Below are 16,665 nucleotides of genomic sequence, written 5' to 3'. Positions count from 1 at the left end.
TTCAGTCAAAAAATTAAATATCGATGGTGCTATGGATATTTTGCCAGCTCTACCGGGAAGTACTTGAAGAGTATTTGAAAGCGAACTTTTTCGTATGGTTCGTTCCATCAACATCTCAGCTACTTATAAACTTCTCTAGCATTATGTTAAAATTGTACATGGTAGGCTAACACTTTATCGGAAATCTCTCTCTTCTCTCCTATGTATACCCCATGATGGTGGTGGGGTCAAGTATGGTTTACGGGCCTAGAAAACAGTGAGGTAAGATGAAATAAAACCAGTAAGGAAAGGCAAAAGTCGGGCGGTGCCGACTTTATAATACCCTACACCTAACCTATAAACATGAAAGGGGGGCTACATCTAATGCTGAACCAATTTTGATGGACCTCGGCGGTTGTATCCAGATAGATTATTAAAATTCCTGTATTAAATTTCGAGCAAAGCAAATATGTTCAAAATGTACTAACTACGGTTGACAAATGACAACAAATTACCCAAAATCTGACTAACATATACATGGGAGCTATATCTAAATCTGAACCGATTCCGACCAAACTTTATGGATATTTTGGAATTCGGCGAAGAAAACGTTGTACAAAATTTTGTGAAGATTGATTAATATATATGAGAGCTATATCTAAATCTTAACCGTTTTCTATAAAATTCACCAGTAACATCGAGAGTCATAAGAAAATCCTTTATGTCAAATTTCGAGAGAATCGGCTAACAAATTACCATTTTATTGCTGTATTACTCCAAATCGGACGAACATATATATGGGAGTTTTAACGAAAACTGAACCGATTTTTATGAAATTCTCCAGTAATATTGAAAGTCATAAGAAAATCCTTCTGGCCAAATTTCAAGAGAATCGGGTAACAAATGACCGTTTTATTGCATTATTACTGCAAATCGGACCAACATATATATGGGAGTTATATCGAAAACTGAACCGATTTTTATGAAATTCTCCAGTAATATTGAAAGTCATAAGAAAATCCTTCCGGTCAAATTTCAAGAGAATCGGCTAACAAATTACCATTTTATTGCTGTATTACTCCAAATCGGACCAACATATATATGGGAGTTTTAACAAAAACTGAACCGATTTTTGTGAAATTCTCCAGTAATATTGAAAGTGATAAGAAAATCCATCCGGCCAAATTTCAAGAGAATCGGGTAACAAATGACCGTTTTATTACATTATTACTGCAAATCGGACCAACATATATAATGGAGTTATATCGAAAACTAAACCGATTTTTATGAAATTCACCAGTAATATTGAAAGTCATAAGAAAATCCTTCTGGCCAAATTTCAAGAGAATCGGGTAACAAATGACCCTTTTATTGCATTATTACTGCAAATCGGACCAACATATATATGGGAGTTTTAACGAAAACTGGACCGATTTTTATGAAATTCTCCAGCAATATTGAAAGTCATAGGAAAATCCTTCCGGCCAATTTTCAAGAGAATCGGCTAACAAATGACCGTTTTATTGCATTATTACTGCAAATCGGACCAACATATAAATGGGAGTTTTAACAAAAACTGAACCGATTTTTATGAAATTCTCCAGTAATATTGAAAGTCATAGGAAAATCCTTCCGGTCAAATGACCGTTTTATTGCATTATTACTGTAAATCGCACCAACATATATATGGGAGCAATATCCAAATCTGAACCGATTTTTATGAAATTCTCCAGTAATATTGAAAGTCATAGGAAAATCCTTCCAGCCAGATTTCGAGAGAATCGGCTAACAAATGACCGTTTTATTGCATAATTACTGCAAATCGGACCAACATATATATGGAAGCAATATCCAAATCTGAACCGATTTCTATAAAATTCACCAGTAATATTGAAAGTCATAAGAAAATCCTTCCGGCCAAATTTCAAGAGAATCGGGTAACAAATGACCGTTTTATTGCATTATTACTGCAAATCGGACCAACATATATAATGGAGTTATATCGAAAACTGAATCGATTTTTATGAATCGATGAAAGTCATAAGAAAATCCTTCTGGCCAAATTTCAAGACAATCGGGTAACAAATGACCGTTTTATTGCATTTTTACTGCAAATCGGAAGAACATATATATGGGAGTTTTAACGAAAACTGAACCGATTTATGAAATTATGAAATTCTCCAGTAATATTGAAAGTCATAAGAAAATCCTTCCTGTCAAATTTCAAGAGGATCGGTCAACAAATGACAATTTTTTTGCATTATTACTGCAAATCGGACGAACATATATATAGAAGCTATATCCAAGTCTGAACTGATTTTTTCCAATTTCAATAGGCTTCGTCTCTAGGCCGAAAATCATGCCTGTACCAAATTTTAAGACGATCGGATGATAATTGCGACCTGTAGTTTGTACACAAATTAACATGGACAGACGGACAGACAGACAGACGAACATAGCTAAATGGAATCAGAAAGTGATTCTCGATCGGTATACTTATCAATGGGTCTATCGCTCTTCCTTTTGGGTGTTACAAACAAATGCAGTAAGTTATAATACCCTGTACCACAGTAGTGGTGTAGGGTATAAATATAATGACTATATATTGGGTTGCCCAAAAAGTAATTGCGGATTTTTTAAAAGAAAGTAAAGCATTTTTAATAAAACTTAGAATGAGCTTTAATCAAATATACTTTTTTTACACTTTTTTTCTAAAGCAAGCTAAAATTAACAGCTGATAACTGACGACGAAGAAAGAATGCAATTACAGAGTCACAAGCTGTGAAAAAATTTGTCAACGCCGACTATATCAAAAATCCGCAATTACTTTTTGGGCAACCCAATATAACTTTATGGGACTTTATTTGAACGCTTCGAGATATTAAAAAGCTAACCCTACCAAGATTAAGAACAGAATACAAATATTGCCTACGTGAATTAGAAATTGTAAAAACTTATATATAGGAATGTGTTTAGTAGTAGGACAAGCCTCAAGGTAACTTAATGATATAAAAACGTTTCAGCATATATTGTCTGCTATTAACAGCAAACTTTTTTCTTAGTCCAACTAATTTGGAAGTAAAGTAAAAAGTCAAATACCATAACAAGGACAAAGGGAAATGTTAGGCTTCCAAAATATTTATAACAAGCAATATGTAATAGTTTAAACTCATGAGGAGCTAGGTGCATATTTTACAAAAGCAACAATTCCAGTCTCTCATTTTTGGTGATTTTGATAAAATAGGTTTTTGTCTAATTGAAACTAGTGTTAGTAGCATAAAACACTCGTATCGTTAACAATCGTTTCGTTAATACATTGACATCTAATTTTACAGTCTACTTTAGGGATTAGTAGTAATAATTACCAGGACTACTACAATAGAACTACGACATACATATAGCATACAACGAGTATGTACTACTCCTCCAACAACAAATGCCACAAATTCCAAAAGAAACTTGTGCCCTTCCACCAATCAAACCACTTACTCAATTCAGAAAGGGATTTACAACAATTCCATAATGTACACGATGACGTTGGCGATGACAATGACAATTGGTTAATACTATTAGCATGAAAAGTTTTTCAACTTTTATGCTTGATTAACCACTATACGGCGCAGCCATTTCGTGTGCCATACATAATTTTCAATTCGGGATAGATGATTTTGCGTATCAGTTGATTGGTTTTGCCAGCCAACATGGCACGACGTGTATCCTTTTTTAATACCTTAATGCCTGGCTTATGTACCAGAAAGGCATTGTCTAATATATGAAATTCATAATCTAGAACACATAAGGCATAGCCCTGAAACAGATACAAAATATAGAATTAGGTTTTTGTCAACAAGTAAATGTTTGTAGTGCGCCTACCTGTGTCATTTTATCACTTTTGCCCTCCCAACTGAGGCGTTCATCATAATGGGGTTCGGCATTTGTACCTATGTAAATGGGTTCCCAGTGTACAAAGTAACCGGTTCGCTTTCCAATATGGAAGACACTTAATTCGTCGGTTTCGTTGGCGGCCATCCATTCTTTGGATTTTGGTACACCATGACAGCTGGCGCACACACGTTTATGGAATGGTATGGCTTTGCCGGAGCGCAGGAACTCTTGTAATTCAGATTTATCATGGGGCACAGGACTGCTGTCATCCACTTCGAATATGGATAAAGGAAAAACGCTGTAATAAAACGGAATTGAGATGAAAATTCAGAAAAGCAAGTAAAAACGCAAGGCAGAATAAAAAAGGTGATCTCACACAAACAGCCGCTAACAGCTGGCCAGGTTTGACGGTATTTAGATCAAAGAGCGTAAGAAAATACAAGAGAGGGTTTCTGCTTTGTCTTGCCCGTATCGTAAAATAACTCGCGTTCAAGACACAACATTTCCATGTATTCCAATTGGAATCACATTGAGGGTTGCAACATTTTCAGGTTATTCTGTTTTGATTCGGGCATTCGCTCGAACATTTTTTCGTATTTTGCTTTGTTTCTTTGCAACCGAAAGTTGGAATAAAGGAAAAACGAAATACCGTAAGCAATTCAAACATGTTTAAAAGTTGTCACTCGTCATCCCGTATTGGGCTCCAACGCTAGCTCTTATTCTTTCTTACGCTCTTTGATTTAGATGACAGATTTTTGTTTGCATTCTCTTATTTTCTTTCTCGCATATTCGCGGCTCATGTACGCACACGTATACACACAGCCACACAAATTTGTTTATGTGTGTTGGCAAAACGTTGATTAGCTTGATGGCAAGATGGCGCGGATTGCACCATATGATTTATGTTTGTTGTACAAATGAGACCACCTTTAATTAGCTGTGTTCGGAAACTCAAAAATTTGTGCAAATTTGCACAAATTTTTACTGGAAGTCGTTCGCGTACTTTCTTTGACATCAGAATAGAGCACGAGAGAGAGAGCTAAATGTTGTCAGTTAGAAAATAGAGAACATGCTAATTTCTGCTGGGACTTTATTTGCCAGCAGAAATTTGCAACTTTGAACAGATGTTTTGTAAAGGTCAGCTGTTTTATAAAAAGCAGCCGTTACATAAAAATTCAAAATCTAACGCTAAAATGCATCAAAAAGGCAGAGGTAAGTAAAAAATGACAAGTAAAAGCGTGCTAAGTTCGGCCGGGCCGAATCTTATATACACTCCACCATAGAACGCAATTGTCGAGTTCTATTCCCGATATGTCTTTTTAGACAAACAAAGGACAAAAGAAAAGAATTGCTATAATATTGGTGCAATATCAAGTTATGGTCCGATTCGGACCATAATTGAATTGAATGTTGGAGTCCATAGTAGAAGTCATTGTGTAAACTATCAGCTAATTTGAGTAAGAATTGCGGCCTTTAGGTGCTCATATGGGAGCTGTATCAGGCTATAGATTGATTCGGACCATATTTGGCAGGTATGTTGAAGGTCATGGGAGAATTTCAGCCAAATCGGATAATAATAGTAACAAAACTTAGAATGAACTTTAATCAAATATACTTTTTTACATTTTTTCTCAAAAGCAAGCTAAAAGTGACAGCTGATAACTGACAGAAGAAAGAATGCAATTACAGAGTCACAAGCTGTGAAAAAATTTGTCAACACCGACTATATGAAAAATCCGCTATTACTTTTTGGGGAACCCAATATATCAGGTTATGGATGAATTTGAACCAATTTTGGCACAATTATTAGAAGTCTTAACAAAACACGTCATGCGAAATTTCAGAAATTGAAATTTCAGAATTGCACCCTCTAGTGGGTCAAGAAGTCAAGATTCAAAATCGGTTTATATGGCAGCTATATCAGGTTATGTACCGATTTAGACCATACTTAGCACAGTTGTTGTAAGCCATAACAATACACGTCGTGCAAAATTCCAGTCAAATCGGATAGAAATTGAGGCTAGAAGCTCAAGAAGTCAACACCCCAAGATCGGTTTAAATTACAGCTATACCAGGTTATGGACCGATTTCAATCATACTCAGCACAGTCGTTGGAAGTCATAATAAAACGCCTCATGCAAAATTACAGCCAAATCGTATAAGTATTGTGCCCTCTAGTGGCTCAAGAAGTCAAGATTCAAGATCGGTTTATATGGCAGCTATATCAAAACATGGACATGGATATAGCCCATTTACAATCCCGACCTATACTAATAAGAAGTATTTGTGCCAAATTTCAAGCGGCTACCTTTACTCCTTCCAAAGTTGGCGTGCTTTCGACAGACAGACGGATGGACAGACGGACGGACATGGCTAGATCGACTTAAAATGTCATGACGATCAAGAATATATATACTTAATGGGATCTTAGGCGAATATTTCGATGAGTTACAAACTGAATGACGAAATTAGTATACCCCCATCCTATGGTGGAGGGTGTAAAAATATTGTTTATTGCCAATTATTAAATTTGTTTCGTTTTTATTTACTTTTAATGAAGGAAGATTCGTGACAGCAGCCAGTGTTCAGGTACAGAAAACTCGGCAAATGAAGTTGTAATTTTACCTCAAGTCGGCTGTTCTACATTAGATGGTAAGTGCAAAATTTACGGAATTATTTGGAAAATCTTGACAAATTAAAACATTGTATCTTTCCAGACACCAAGAAAAGAGCAATTATCGGTTTCTTAAGTGTTTTGATGGAATCATCCTCATCGGAGAGCTACGATGAAACCAACACCGTTCCTTTGAATTTACTAAGGAGGGAAGATGCTGCCATAGGATTGAGTTGGTCTAGCTGGGCAGTTAAACAAGTGACGCACAGTGGAATTAGAAAAAATTTGTGAAAATTAGTCTGCCAATTGTGTACGGATACAGATATCTTCAATGATAACAAAATGTCCGTGGCTGCCACATGACCAAATAGAAAACTCCCTTAGCCTCACATCAGTGGTTGTAGCACTTTATCTAGCAACAATATCCAAAAGCATTAGATGGTTAGTTCAAGGTATCTTTGCCAGCTCAACAAGTGTAGCTTTGTATTCAGTGATGGCATGTAAAACAGTTGATGTTGTTGTAGCAGCTTATTGTGTTCGATCTTTCGTCTGCGTGTTACACGTGCCTATCGCAGCTTGAGGATATTTTCTGGGCACCGGCTAGCTTCGTCGACATCTCTGGGGAGGTCCCAACCCTATATCCTCGCCCTTGGCCCGTGGACAATAAAAAAAACAATAACATCACATACAAAAAAAAACATTACTTACACCTGCACTTTCACATTCCATTTGTTTTGGGAGATCGTCCTTTGACCTTCGGCCGCCCGCCCTAACTTGGTCAACATTACAGCGTATTTGTGTGACCCCACATACCCACCCACATCACCTAACTTACCACTTTACATCCCCCTCAACAATTACTTTAACGCATCATAATTTCAATTTTTAAACAATCACGATATAAACATATTTATTATAATAAAACTAAGACTAATCTAACTTTAAGTATTGTTTTTCCTAATATCTATTTTATATTGCTGTTTGTCTCTAATTACAAAGTTATTCATGAAATGGTGTTATGGATATGAAAATTAATAAGATGAATGGTCTTTTTTTTTGACCAAAAACTCAATGATCGTAGAACCCTCAAAGACTTATTGAAACCTTTCTAACTAGTTAGCTAATTTAAAGCCCTTTAATAAAAAAATTCCCCATGGAGCTCGCTTAGGTAAGTTCTACGGTTAAGTATGTGTCAGTTTCAAACAAAAGGGAAACCAAAAACTATGATTAAATAAAAAAATATATATCTATCTTTGGGGGCCCTATCACAGAATTTCTTTCAGTGTGTAAATCAAATATGATGTCAAAGTAATATCAAAATTAAAATATAATTAAAAATTAAAATTTATAATAAATTAAAAATAAAAATCTAAAGTTTGAACATAAAAAATCATATTGACATAAATACATGAACTTAATTAATAAACATATTCGTCATGATGATGGTTGTGGCTCGTTTTGTTAATTATGTTGGCTTGCTTGTTTGTACCGCCAATATTTTGTCGCATCAGTCTCGCTGATTATTTGTATCATGCGAGACAACACTGTTGAATGATGCGATCAATAATAAAAATTATCTGTATGTTGGATGTAGAAGTTGCGTTTGTGTGTAAATGCGTGTGCGAGTACCAAACAGAAGACCCACAAGATGATAATTATGCATTCAAAGGGAGAAACACATGAATTAGAGCCAAACATAAATATATGTGGATGACCGCAAAACACAAAAGAACAACAAAAAAAAACAAGACTAAGCATTTTGGGAATTTGTTGTGGTGCTAAGCTTTTGCTCTCACGGACATGTAGGTATTGGTGATCCAACCACTTTGTTACAAAAATTACAAAGTGTTAATGTCAGTGGCCGACAGATGGAGTTCCTCCACTGAATAGCGTCGGTAATGATGGACTCTCCGAAGGACGGACTTTAATACTCCTTTTATTCAAATTCTCGGCCACATTAAATTTTGGAAAAATTAAATGGAACGCTTCTACCTTAATTCTGCAACCAACGCTGGTTACGGCGTGTATTCTGGGGCTACTATGATGTAGGAATCACTTCCAATGTTTTCCTGGATAACCTTTCCACTAGATTTATTCCTTCGCCTCCTGAAAACTGGGAAAATTTTCATATTGGGCACACAAAAAAAACTAAACCCAATAAATTTACCTTTTGCATTCACAGGGGCTTTAATTATTTAAATAAAAATCGACGTTAGACTCTATCCTTAAAAACAAATACCACCCGACTATAAAAGAAAAACACTTTATCTTTAAATTTACTGGCACATATTAACGTCACTTACTTTAAGATCACTATTAATCTGTGCCTGCTCAGCACCACTCTTTTCACAACTAATGCCGTTTTTCCCCTTGCTATGCCCTTTTATAGGCCAGAGTTGAAACAATGGCGATTTTTCCAGGGCCGACATATTGGACGCTATCCGATATTTCTATTTAATATTCTCTTCATCGTTGTTATATCTGGCCTTTTCCAATTATTCGCCTCGGTTTTAAATAATTCTCTCTCATAACCGCATAGAATTTATGAATGAATCAACATACCACACGTCATTATCAACTGTACTCTACGGATCCCACTAACTACCAACAACTTACTACGAGTAGTAATGAGTGGCAACATTGGCCGATAATGCCGTGCCACTGTTAAACTAACCCAAATGTCATCATCGATTTCCTTATTTACACGCAGCCGTCAGGGAGTATACAACAAATAATAATTTTGATAATATTGGTTTGCCCAAGAGTAATTGCAGATTTTTTAAAATTAAATACATTTTTAATAAAACTTAGAATGAACTTTAATCAGATATACTTTTTTTACACTTTTTTTCTAAAGCAGGCTAAAAGTAACAGCTGATAACTGACAGAAGAAAGAATGCAATTACAGAGTCACAAGCTGTGAAAAAATTTGTCAACGCCGACTTTATGAAAAATCCGCAATTACTTTTTGGGCAACCCAATAATTTGCAAATAATTTTTTTTTATTTACGCAGGAACACAAAAAGGGATTGGTTAAAATGCTGCATTCAACAACCACCATGGACATGGCGAGGTGTCCAAACAGCTCTCCCAGACCCCTCCAGCAACCATAAGAGAATAGGGGCTGGAAATAAATCGTAGTTTTGGGGCCGCCACGAAGGCGTAAGGTTTCTATGCATGTGGCAGGTGGAAATGGTCAGTGGAGAGACCACGCAACATGCGCCCATAGGGATCTGGGTTTAAGTCGAGTTGATCTGGCCGGGCAGTTAAACAGATGACCTGTGTCGTGTAGTCCCTGGTTACAATCGGGACATACCTCTTGCACGTCGGCATCAATCCTTGCTCTGTAGGAGTTGAGGCGACTGCATCTGCCGGAACGTAATTGAGCCAGAACTACTCCAATTTGCCAGGGGAGGTCAATTTCTTCAGGTGCAATGGGAGGCGGTCGTTCTCCAAGGGCTAGCCATTTACTGCATTTGCCACCGTGACTGCATGAATGTTGTCTAGACCTGCTTGATGTACCGCTTGATCTAGAGGTTCTTTCTTGTAGCGCTGCACCTCACGCTCAAGATCATGTAGGCTTCTGGGCGGTGGATATCTATCCACAAGATAATGATTTGGATGGTCTCTGCGATAATAGCCCAGTTATTGCTTAGACAGCATGTAGTTATGTCTTCGCACTGGTAGGATCTTTGTCTCCTGATGGAGATGGTCCACTAGAGGACAGGAGACAGCCCGTCGCAGTTCGAAGGGGGCATTTTTACAGATCTGAATATTATTCCACTGCGTGTCACAAAGTCGACGAGGCCAATTGCTTTGTACGTGGTCAACAAAGTTTCTTTGTCTGCACCCCAAGTGCTGCCAGCAAGTGACTTGATGAGCTTGTTTCTACTTTTGACTTTATCGCAAATTGCTGTGGCATGTGGGGAGAATGTGCAAGAGCTGTCAAATGTGACGCCAAGTATTTTGGTATACTTGATGGTCGGAATCATTTCTCCATCGACCATCAAAGTCAGCTCAGTATTCATCTCACGAGTATTTGTAGTGAACAATGTGGCTGAAGATTTGGTGGCAGATATCTTCAGATTTCTTGCAGCGAAATATGAGGCATGTTCGTTGAGGTAGACATTCAACCTATCGCAGATGTCAACAATGGGTGGGGGCCTCAAGCCATGATCGTACAATCGTCCGCATATGATACGATCTCTATGTCGTCGGGAGGGGGTGGAATGGAGGATAGGTAGAGGTTTAACAGTGCCGGAGATTATGTCCCTGTTTATTAAAGGCATGTTATACGGCACATCATGATCGTGCTCATCATGTTTAGAGGTTTTGCAAAAAACGGTACATAGATTTTTTCTTTCCTTTAGTTATTTTATTTATTAGTGGAGAAGATTTTTATGACTTCAAAAAGATTCTCCGGTTAAAAAAAAAAAATAAACATTTCATCTAAAGGTTTAGATAAGGTTTAGATAAGGTGGGAGATAACAAAAAGTAAAATCAAGTATCGTTTTAAAAACAAATGAATAAACTAAAATGTTCCACAACTAAATGCGAATTTTAACTACCAATTTAAAGTTACTTTTGACAAATTGTACGGCTTGCAACTTTCAATCAACGGCATTGTGTTTTAGAAAGCACGAAAAAATTAAAAAAAATCAGGTTTACAAATAAGTATTGGGCGAAACAAAAAGTAAATTCAGAATTCTAAATCGTTAAAAAAAATAAAATATTTTAAAAAATTACTTTATGTTCATAAGTTCCACAATTAAATGTGAATAACGAAATGACAATTCCCTCCACGCGTGTGTGCGGACTACCCATTCAATATTGTCTTTGACGAATTGCAAGGCTTGCAATTTTTTTTCGGCATTTTTATCGACTTCAGCTTTTATAAGGGTCCGAACAGCAGTCTGGATGCCAAGGTCGCTCATCAGGAATTTTTCACATTCCGCTTTTAACTGCTTCACGTTATATTTGTCGGCCGCTGCATAGAGATTTTTAGCCAACGTCCAATCCAATTTCGGCCCAAGCTTGCCTGTGTACATAAAGCTTAACATTTCTCGTATAACATTGGCTTCAAAATCTTCTATGTCCACACAATTTGTAGAATTTTCCTTCATTGATTTGTGCTCGAACATCGCTGCAAAGACATCGCTCCGTAGCGACAATATAAACTTATGGGCCTTAATCTCGATGCCCTTAGCAACGAGGGTTATATCACTATCTTTTCCAGTTTTCAGCGCCACCGATAGGTCCTTAGAAAGATCTCCCTGAGGGCCTTTTGTTGTTGTTGCAGCCACATATACGACTGCGTTCGACTCTATGGGCGTTTTAGAAAGCGAGATGTTAACGGTGGAAATTTTTATTAAAATATATAGATAACAGAAACCACCGCAATTGTACGTATCATAATCAGGCAGGATTCCAATAAACCATTTGTTTCTTTCCAAGCAACGTTTGGTGGATTTTTCACCAAATTCATGTCCCCTTTGAGTATTTTTTTCCAAGATAGATGCCGAATAACTGAAGATATACATTACGCCTGCGGGTGAATCTGATAATGCTGTACAATTGAGAAAAACGTTTCTATCTATATCCACATCCAGATGCCAGGCAGATCTAACATCATTTTGCTGACTGCTGAAGGTTCTTGAAGACATGTTTTTCGTTGCGTACATTGGAAATTCCCACACATGCTGCAATATTATGGTGGTGCCGGAGGTGACGGCAGAATCACAGATAATGTGTTCCCAATATGTATCCCGCAGCATAATCTCAATTTGGTTCCACTATTAGGTTTTTTTTTTTCAAAACTTGATTGACCCGAATAATTGCTCTAACTACTTCGGACGTCTGTATTTTTGTTTTCCACAAGTTTTAAATTGTTAGATAAATTAATAAACTTTGATCTCTCAGTGAATGGGCACATACACTCCAACAATAAGTTAATTTATGCCAACTATCTTTCAACACTTGTTGTTGCAATACTCTTCGTAATGCCAATAAAAGGGGAAACCGAATTCACAATATACCCAAAAAAAAAATTCCTCCGGCTGTGTCTATGTTTCCTATTAATAATTAAATTTATAAATTTTCCTAGAAGTCTTTGTAGAACAATAAATGACAAATAAGAGAACAGTGAACATACCCCATTGTTTAAATTGTTTAAAATGTCAAATTTCAGCTAGCGCCGTGTGATAGGAGTGTGTCAGCAGAAGAGAGCACGAGACAGTTAAAAAATAGAGAACCTGCAAAATTTCTATTGGGATTTTTTTTGCCAGCAGATGTTTTGTAAAGGTCAGCTGTTTTATGAAGAGCAGCCGTTACATGAAAATACAAAAGCTAACGCTAAAGTGGATCAAAAAGGCAGAGGTGAGTAAAAAATATAAATGTTATTTAGTGGCAATTATTAAATTTGTTTCATTTTTATTTACTTTTAATGAAGGAAGATTCATGGCAGCAGCTAGTGTTCAGGTACAGAAAACTCGGCAAATGAAATTGTAATTTTACCTCAAGTCGGCTGTTCTACATTAGAAGGTAAGTGCAAAATTTACGGATATATTTGGAAAATCTTGACAAATTAAAACATAGTATCCTTCCAGACACCATGAAAAGAGAAATTATCGATTTCTTAAGTGTTTTGATGGAATCATCCTCATCGGAGAGCTACGATGAAATCAACACCGATCCTTTGAATTTACTAAGGAGGAAAGATGCTGCCATAGGATTGAGTTGGTCTAGCTGGGCAGTTAAACAAGTGACGCACAGTGGAATTAGAAAAAATTAGTCTGCCAATTGTGTACGATTACAGATATCTTCGATGATAACAAAGTGTCCGTGGCTGCCACATGACCAAATAGAAAACTCCCTTAGCCTCACATCAGTGGTTGTAGCAATTTATCTAGCCACAATATGTCAAAGCATTAGATAGTTAGTCCAAGCTATCTTTGCCAGCACAACAAGTGTACTTTTGTATGCGGTGATGGCATGTAAAGCGGTTGTAGTCCTATGCAGCCTTGGAAATGCATGCTGAATGTAAATTGTCCAACCAGAGGAGCGGGAGAAGTAGTCCCTCATGCGTCTTGGCTACTGACGAGAGAAGGGAGAGGAGGAGGCAGTCTGTACCTAGTGTGTGGAGACTCCCCCTTGCTCGTGTCCTTTTCAGGTTTCAGTAGTGGGATTAGACTGCCAATCTTCCAAACATCGGGTACTATAATAGTGTTGAGAAAGGCTGAGGACCGTTGTAAGGTAATCGACTCCAGGCTGATCTAGATTCTTCAGCATCAGCGTAGAGATTCTGTCTGGGACCAGCGACTTGTCGCCACGGATGACATTCGTAGCTTCGTGCATGGTTGTTGTATTTGTTGTAGCAGTGTGTTGTACACTGAGGCGGTAGCCTTTGCCGATGAGAGACTCCATTGGGCCAATGCGGTACGTACAACCTGCTGCCATAGCGGGATCAGACTGTTCATCTTCCAAACATCGGGTACTATAATAAGTAAGTAAAGTACTCGACTCCAGGCAGATCCAGATCACCAGCATCAATGTAGAGATTCTGCCTGAAACCAGCGCTTTGCGTGACTTGGCGCCACGGATGACATTCGTAGCTTCGTGCACGGTTGTGGTTGTTGTTGTAGCAGTGCGTTGTACACTGAAAGACTCCATCGGGTCAATGAAAGACTCCGTCGGGTCAATGCGGTACGTACAACCGGATGCCATGGGATTGTACGGTAATTTGTGATGGCTGTCCAGCGACAAGGAGATCACGGATATACGAATGGCTCCCCTTCTAGCCTTTTCACTATCGAGTCAATAAATTGACGTTTATCTAAGGAAGATACCTCACAAGTATTGCCAGCAATTTTTATTTAAAAAAAAATGTTTTCCAAACAAGCAAATAAAAAACAAACCAAAATAAAAAGCAGCTGTTTTTGTGCAAATTTTCGCGAACGCGAACAGACCTATTGTCATCAAGAAAGCCAAGTTTCATATTGAAATGCTGGAAGAATGCGTTGAGCTCGTATATAAAAATTGACCGCTTCCGGACTGGAAAGGAAGAGGTACGAATATGGCAGCTATATTCAAATATGATCCAATCTGAATCATATTCGAGTCGGAAGAAGGGAGGCCTAAAGCAACTCACTGTTTAAAATTTCAGCGACATTGGGTGATAAATGGTGCTTTTATGGGCTTAAGACCCTAAATTGGCAGGTCGGTCTATACGGCATGATCCAGATCAGACTTTATTTGTATATAGTTGCCATATTCGTATTAGGCTCTTTGTACCACTTCGGAATTGGAGAGGGAGCGGTACGAATATGACAGCTATATCCAAATATGGTTCGATCCGGATCATATTAGAGTCGAAAGAATGGAGGCCTAAACCAACTCATTGTTTAAAATTTCAGCGATATCGGGTAATAAGTGGGGCTTTTATGGGCTTAAGACCCTAAATCAGCAGATCGCCCTATACGGCAGTTAAATCCAAATATGGTTCGATTTGGCCCGTCCAAGAACTTAAACTGTGTATTAAGGAAATACGGATATGTGCCGAATTTCAGCACAATAACTCAATTTTTGGTACATCGCTAAATCGTCTTAGAATTTTATTACCAAGAATATATATACTTTGTGAGGTTGGACGGCTAAGATATAATGTCCTTACGACGATTGGCATAAATATCTTCTCAGACAGCCGGGCAGCCATTAAATCCCTTGAGAACGTATTTCTGAACACAAAAACAGCCCTCGACTGTCGCAGATCTCTCAACGGGATGGCTGAACAGTTCAAAATTCACCTGTTCTGGGAGACTAGGAACTACCCTACACATTCCAGGGATACTGGAATCTGCGTGTATGCCTCTAGCGACATGTAAGCTAAGTTTTCTGGACCAGGCCCGAAGGACAACAGATGATGCTGGTAACATTTGTGAGGTACTATGCCATGTAAAACTTCTCTCCAAAGAGGTGTCGCACTGCGGCACGCCGTTCGGACTCGGCTATAAAAAGGAGACCCTTTATCTTTGAACTTAAAATTGAATCGGACAGCAGTCATTGATTTGTGAGAAGTTTGCCCCTGCTCCTTAATGGAATGTACATGGGGAAATTTTGCATTTTTTGATATTTTGACTTTACTTCTCCAATGTAGGTTACCAAATTATATAACCCTTAGCTAAATAAATAATAAAAGTACGCTACTTACCGTGGAGATTTCCTATTTAAATACGGCTCATTGCGTGCTATCATCTCTAGGAATTTTTTAACAAGACCCGGATTTGGATACAACTCAATGTCGGAAGCCAATATGAAATGTGTAATGGCAGCATCTCTGGCAATATTGCGGCCAACATTGACGGGATACAATAGTTTCTTTTGTGTTTTATACAAATGACCCGAGGTCACATTCACATACGGCGGAGGCAATGTACAATTGTAGCCCTTCTTTAGAGCATCTGAGTATTTAGGTATCGTTTTGGGGATATGTTTGGTACTAAAGTAGATGTGGAAGGTGGCATATGCACGCACCAGATTACTACCGGGCAAACAGTCTCTTAGATATTTGATGGAATCCAAGGTAGGTTGGAAGTCTGTGCCAGGAGCATGCATAGCTATGCTAACGGGAGCATTCCATCTAAGTGGCAAAAAGGAAGTAAGGAAAGAAAATAAAATTAAACGATGATGTAACTCGATTTGAATGAACCTACCTTTCTAACAATGGTATCAGATTATCGAGAAATGTATAATCTGCATGTGTGGTATAGGTTATTGACTCATGGCACTTCAGTTCACCATGTTCAGCGCGAACATAGTTTTTTAATACCCAAAAATCTCCACGCTGTAGAGTTTCGGCCTCAAAGGGTTTGTCATAGCATTTCAACAGGCTACGCAAACGTTCATCCAAATCTTTTTCATCGCCAGTTACCAGATAATTGGCATCGGCATTGGTATTATTTACAAAATTATTAGTGGCACTACCAGTATTGCCAATAATATTTGCTGGATCGCCCAAATTGGGATCCATTTCGGGGGTATCTGCATCCTTAACCGAAGGCTGTTGTAAATCATTGGAGCCAACACCACTACCACCGCCAGCGCCTCCAACTCCTGTTATAGGGCCACCTCCACTATCACCACTAAGTGGTTTGGCAGGCTCTTGCTTTTCTTCAACAAGTTCCTTTAAATAG

General features: G+C 37.9%; 2 protein-coding genes and 1 long non-coding RNA gene across 8 annotated transcripts in view; all 3 read right to left on the bottom strand.

Annotated features, from left to right (window-relative positions):
• LOC106085833 (beta-1,4-glucuronyltransferase 1) overlaps nt 1-16,665 on the bottom strand; it is a 384,493-nt gene that overhangs the window by 21,096 nt on the left and 346,732 nt on the right. For 4 of the 5 annotated variants that reach the window (XR_009397680.1, XR_009397679.1, XR_009397681.1 and 1 more), the window contains 4 exons: nt 16,186-16,655; nt 15,684-16,112; nt 3,853-4,162; nt 3,469-3,787 (listed from right to left, as the gene is read on the bottom strand). Coding sequence is in view for 1 of the 5 variants with exons in the window: in XM_059365220.1 (XP_059221203.1) it covers nt 3,590-3,787; nt 3,853-4,162; nt 15,684-16,112; nt 16,186-16,655 (1,407 nt within the window). In the remaining 4 variants the exon portion in view is untranslated. Of the gene's footprint in view, nt 1-2,756; nt 3,788-3,852; nt 4,163-15,683; nt 16,113-16,185; nt 16,656-16,665 lie in introns of those variants that run through there. The other variant, XM_059365220.1, reaches the window with a different exon arrangement.
• On the bottom strand, nt 8,386-9,187 carry LOC131995909 (uncharacterized). 2 transcript variants are annotated; one of them, XR_009397684.1, is made up of 3 exons: nt 8,782-9,187; nt 8,646-8,724; nt 8,386-8,591 (listed from the first exon to the last, which is right to left on the bottom strand). It is a non-coding gene; the product is annotated as an uncharacterized LOC131995909 (long non-coding RNA). The 2 variants fall into 2 exon arrangements; XR_009397683.1 differs by having other exon boundaries at nt 8,386-8,724.
• On the bottom strand, nt 10,950-12,607 carry LOC131995908 (protein roadkill-like). The gene has a single exon (XM_059365221.1). It carries the CDS (start codon nt 12,250-12,252, stop codon nt 11,221-11,223), a length of 1,032 nt encoding a protein of 343 aa, XP_059221204.1. The 5' UTR covers nt 12,253-12,607; the 3' UTR covers nt 10,950-11,220.

The sequence above is a fragment of the Stomoxys calcitrans genome, chromosome 3 (assembly GCF_963082655.1).
Source record: "Stomoxys calcitrans chromosome 3, idStoCalc2.1, whole genome shotgun sequence".
In the NCBI taxonomy this organism is placed as follows: Eukaryota; Metazoa; Arthropoda; class Insecta; order Diptera; family Muscidae; genus Stomoxys; species Stomoxys calcitrans.
Note: the sequence above shows the minus strand (reverse complement) of the source record. Positions and strands in the feature narration are given on the sequence as shown.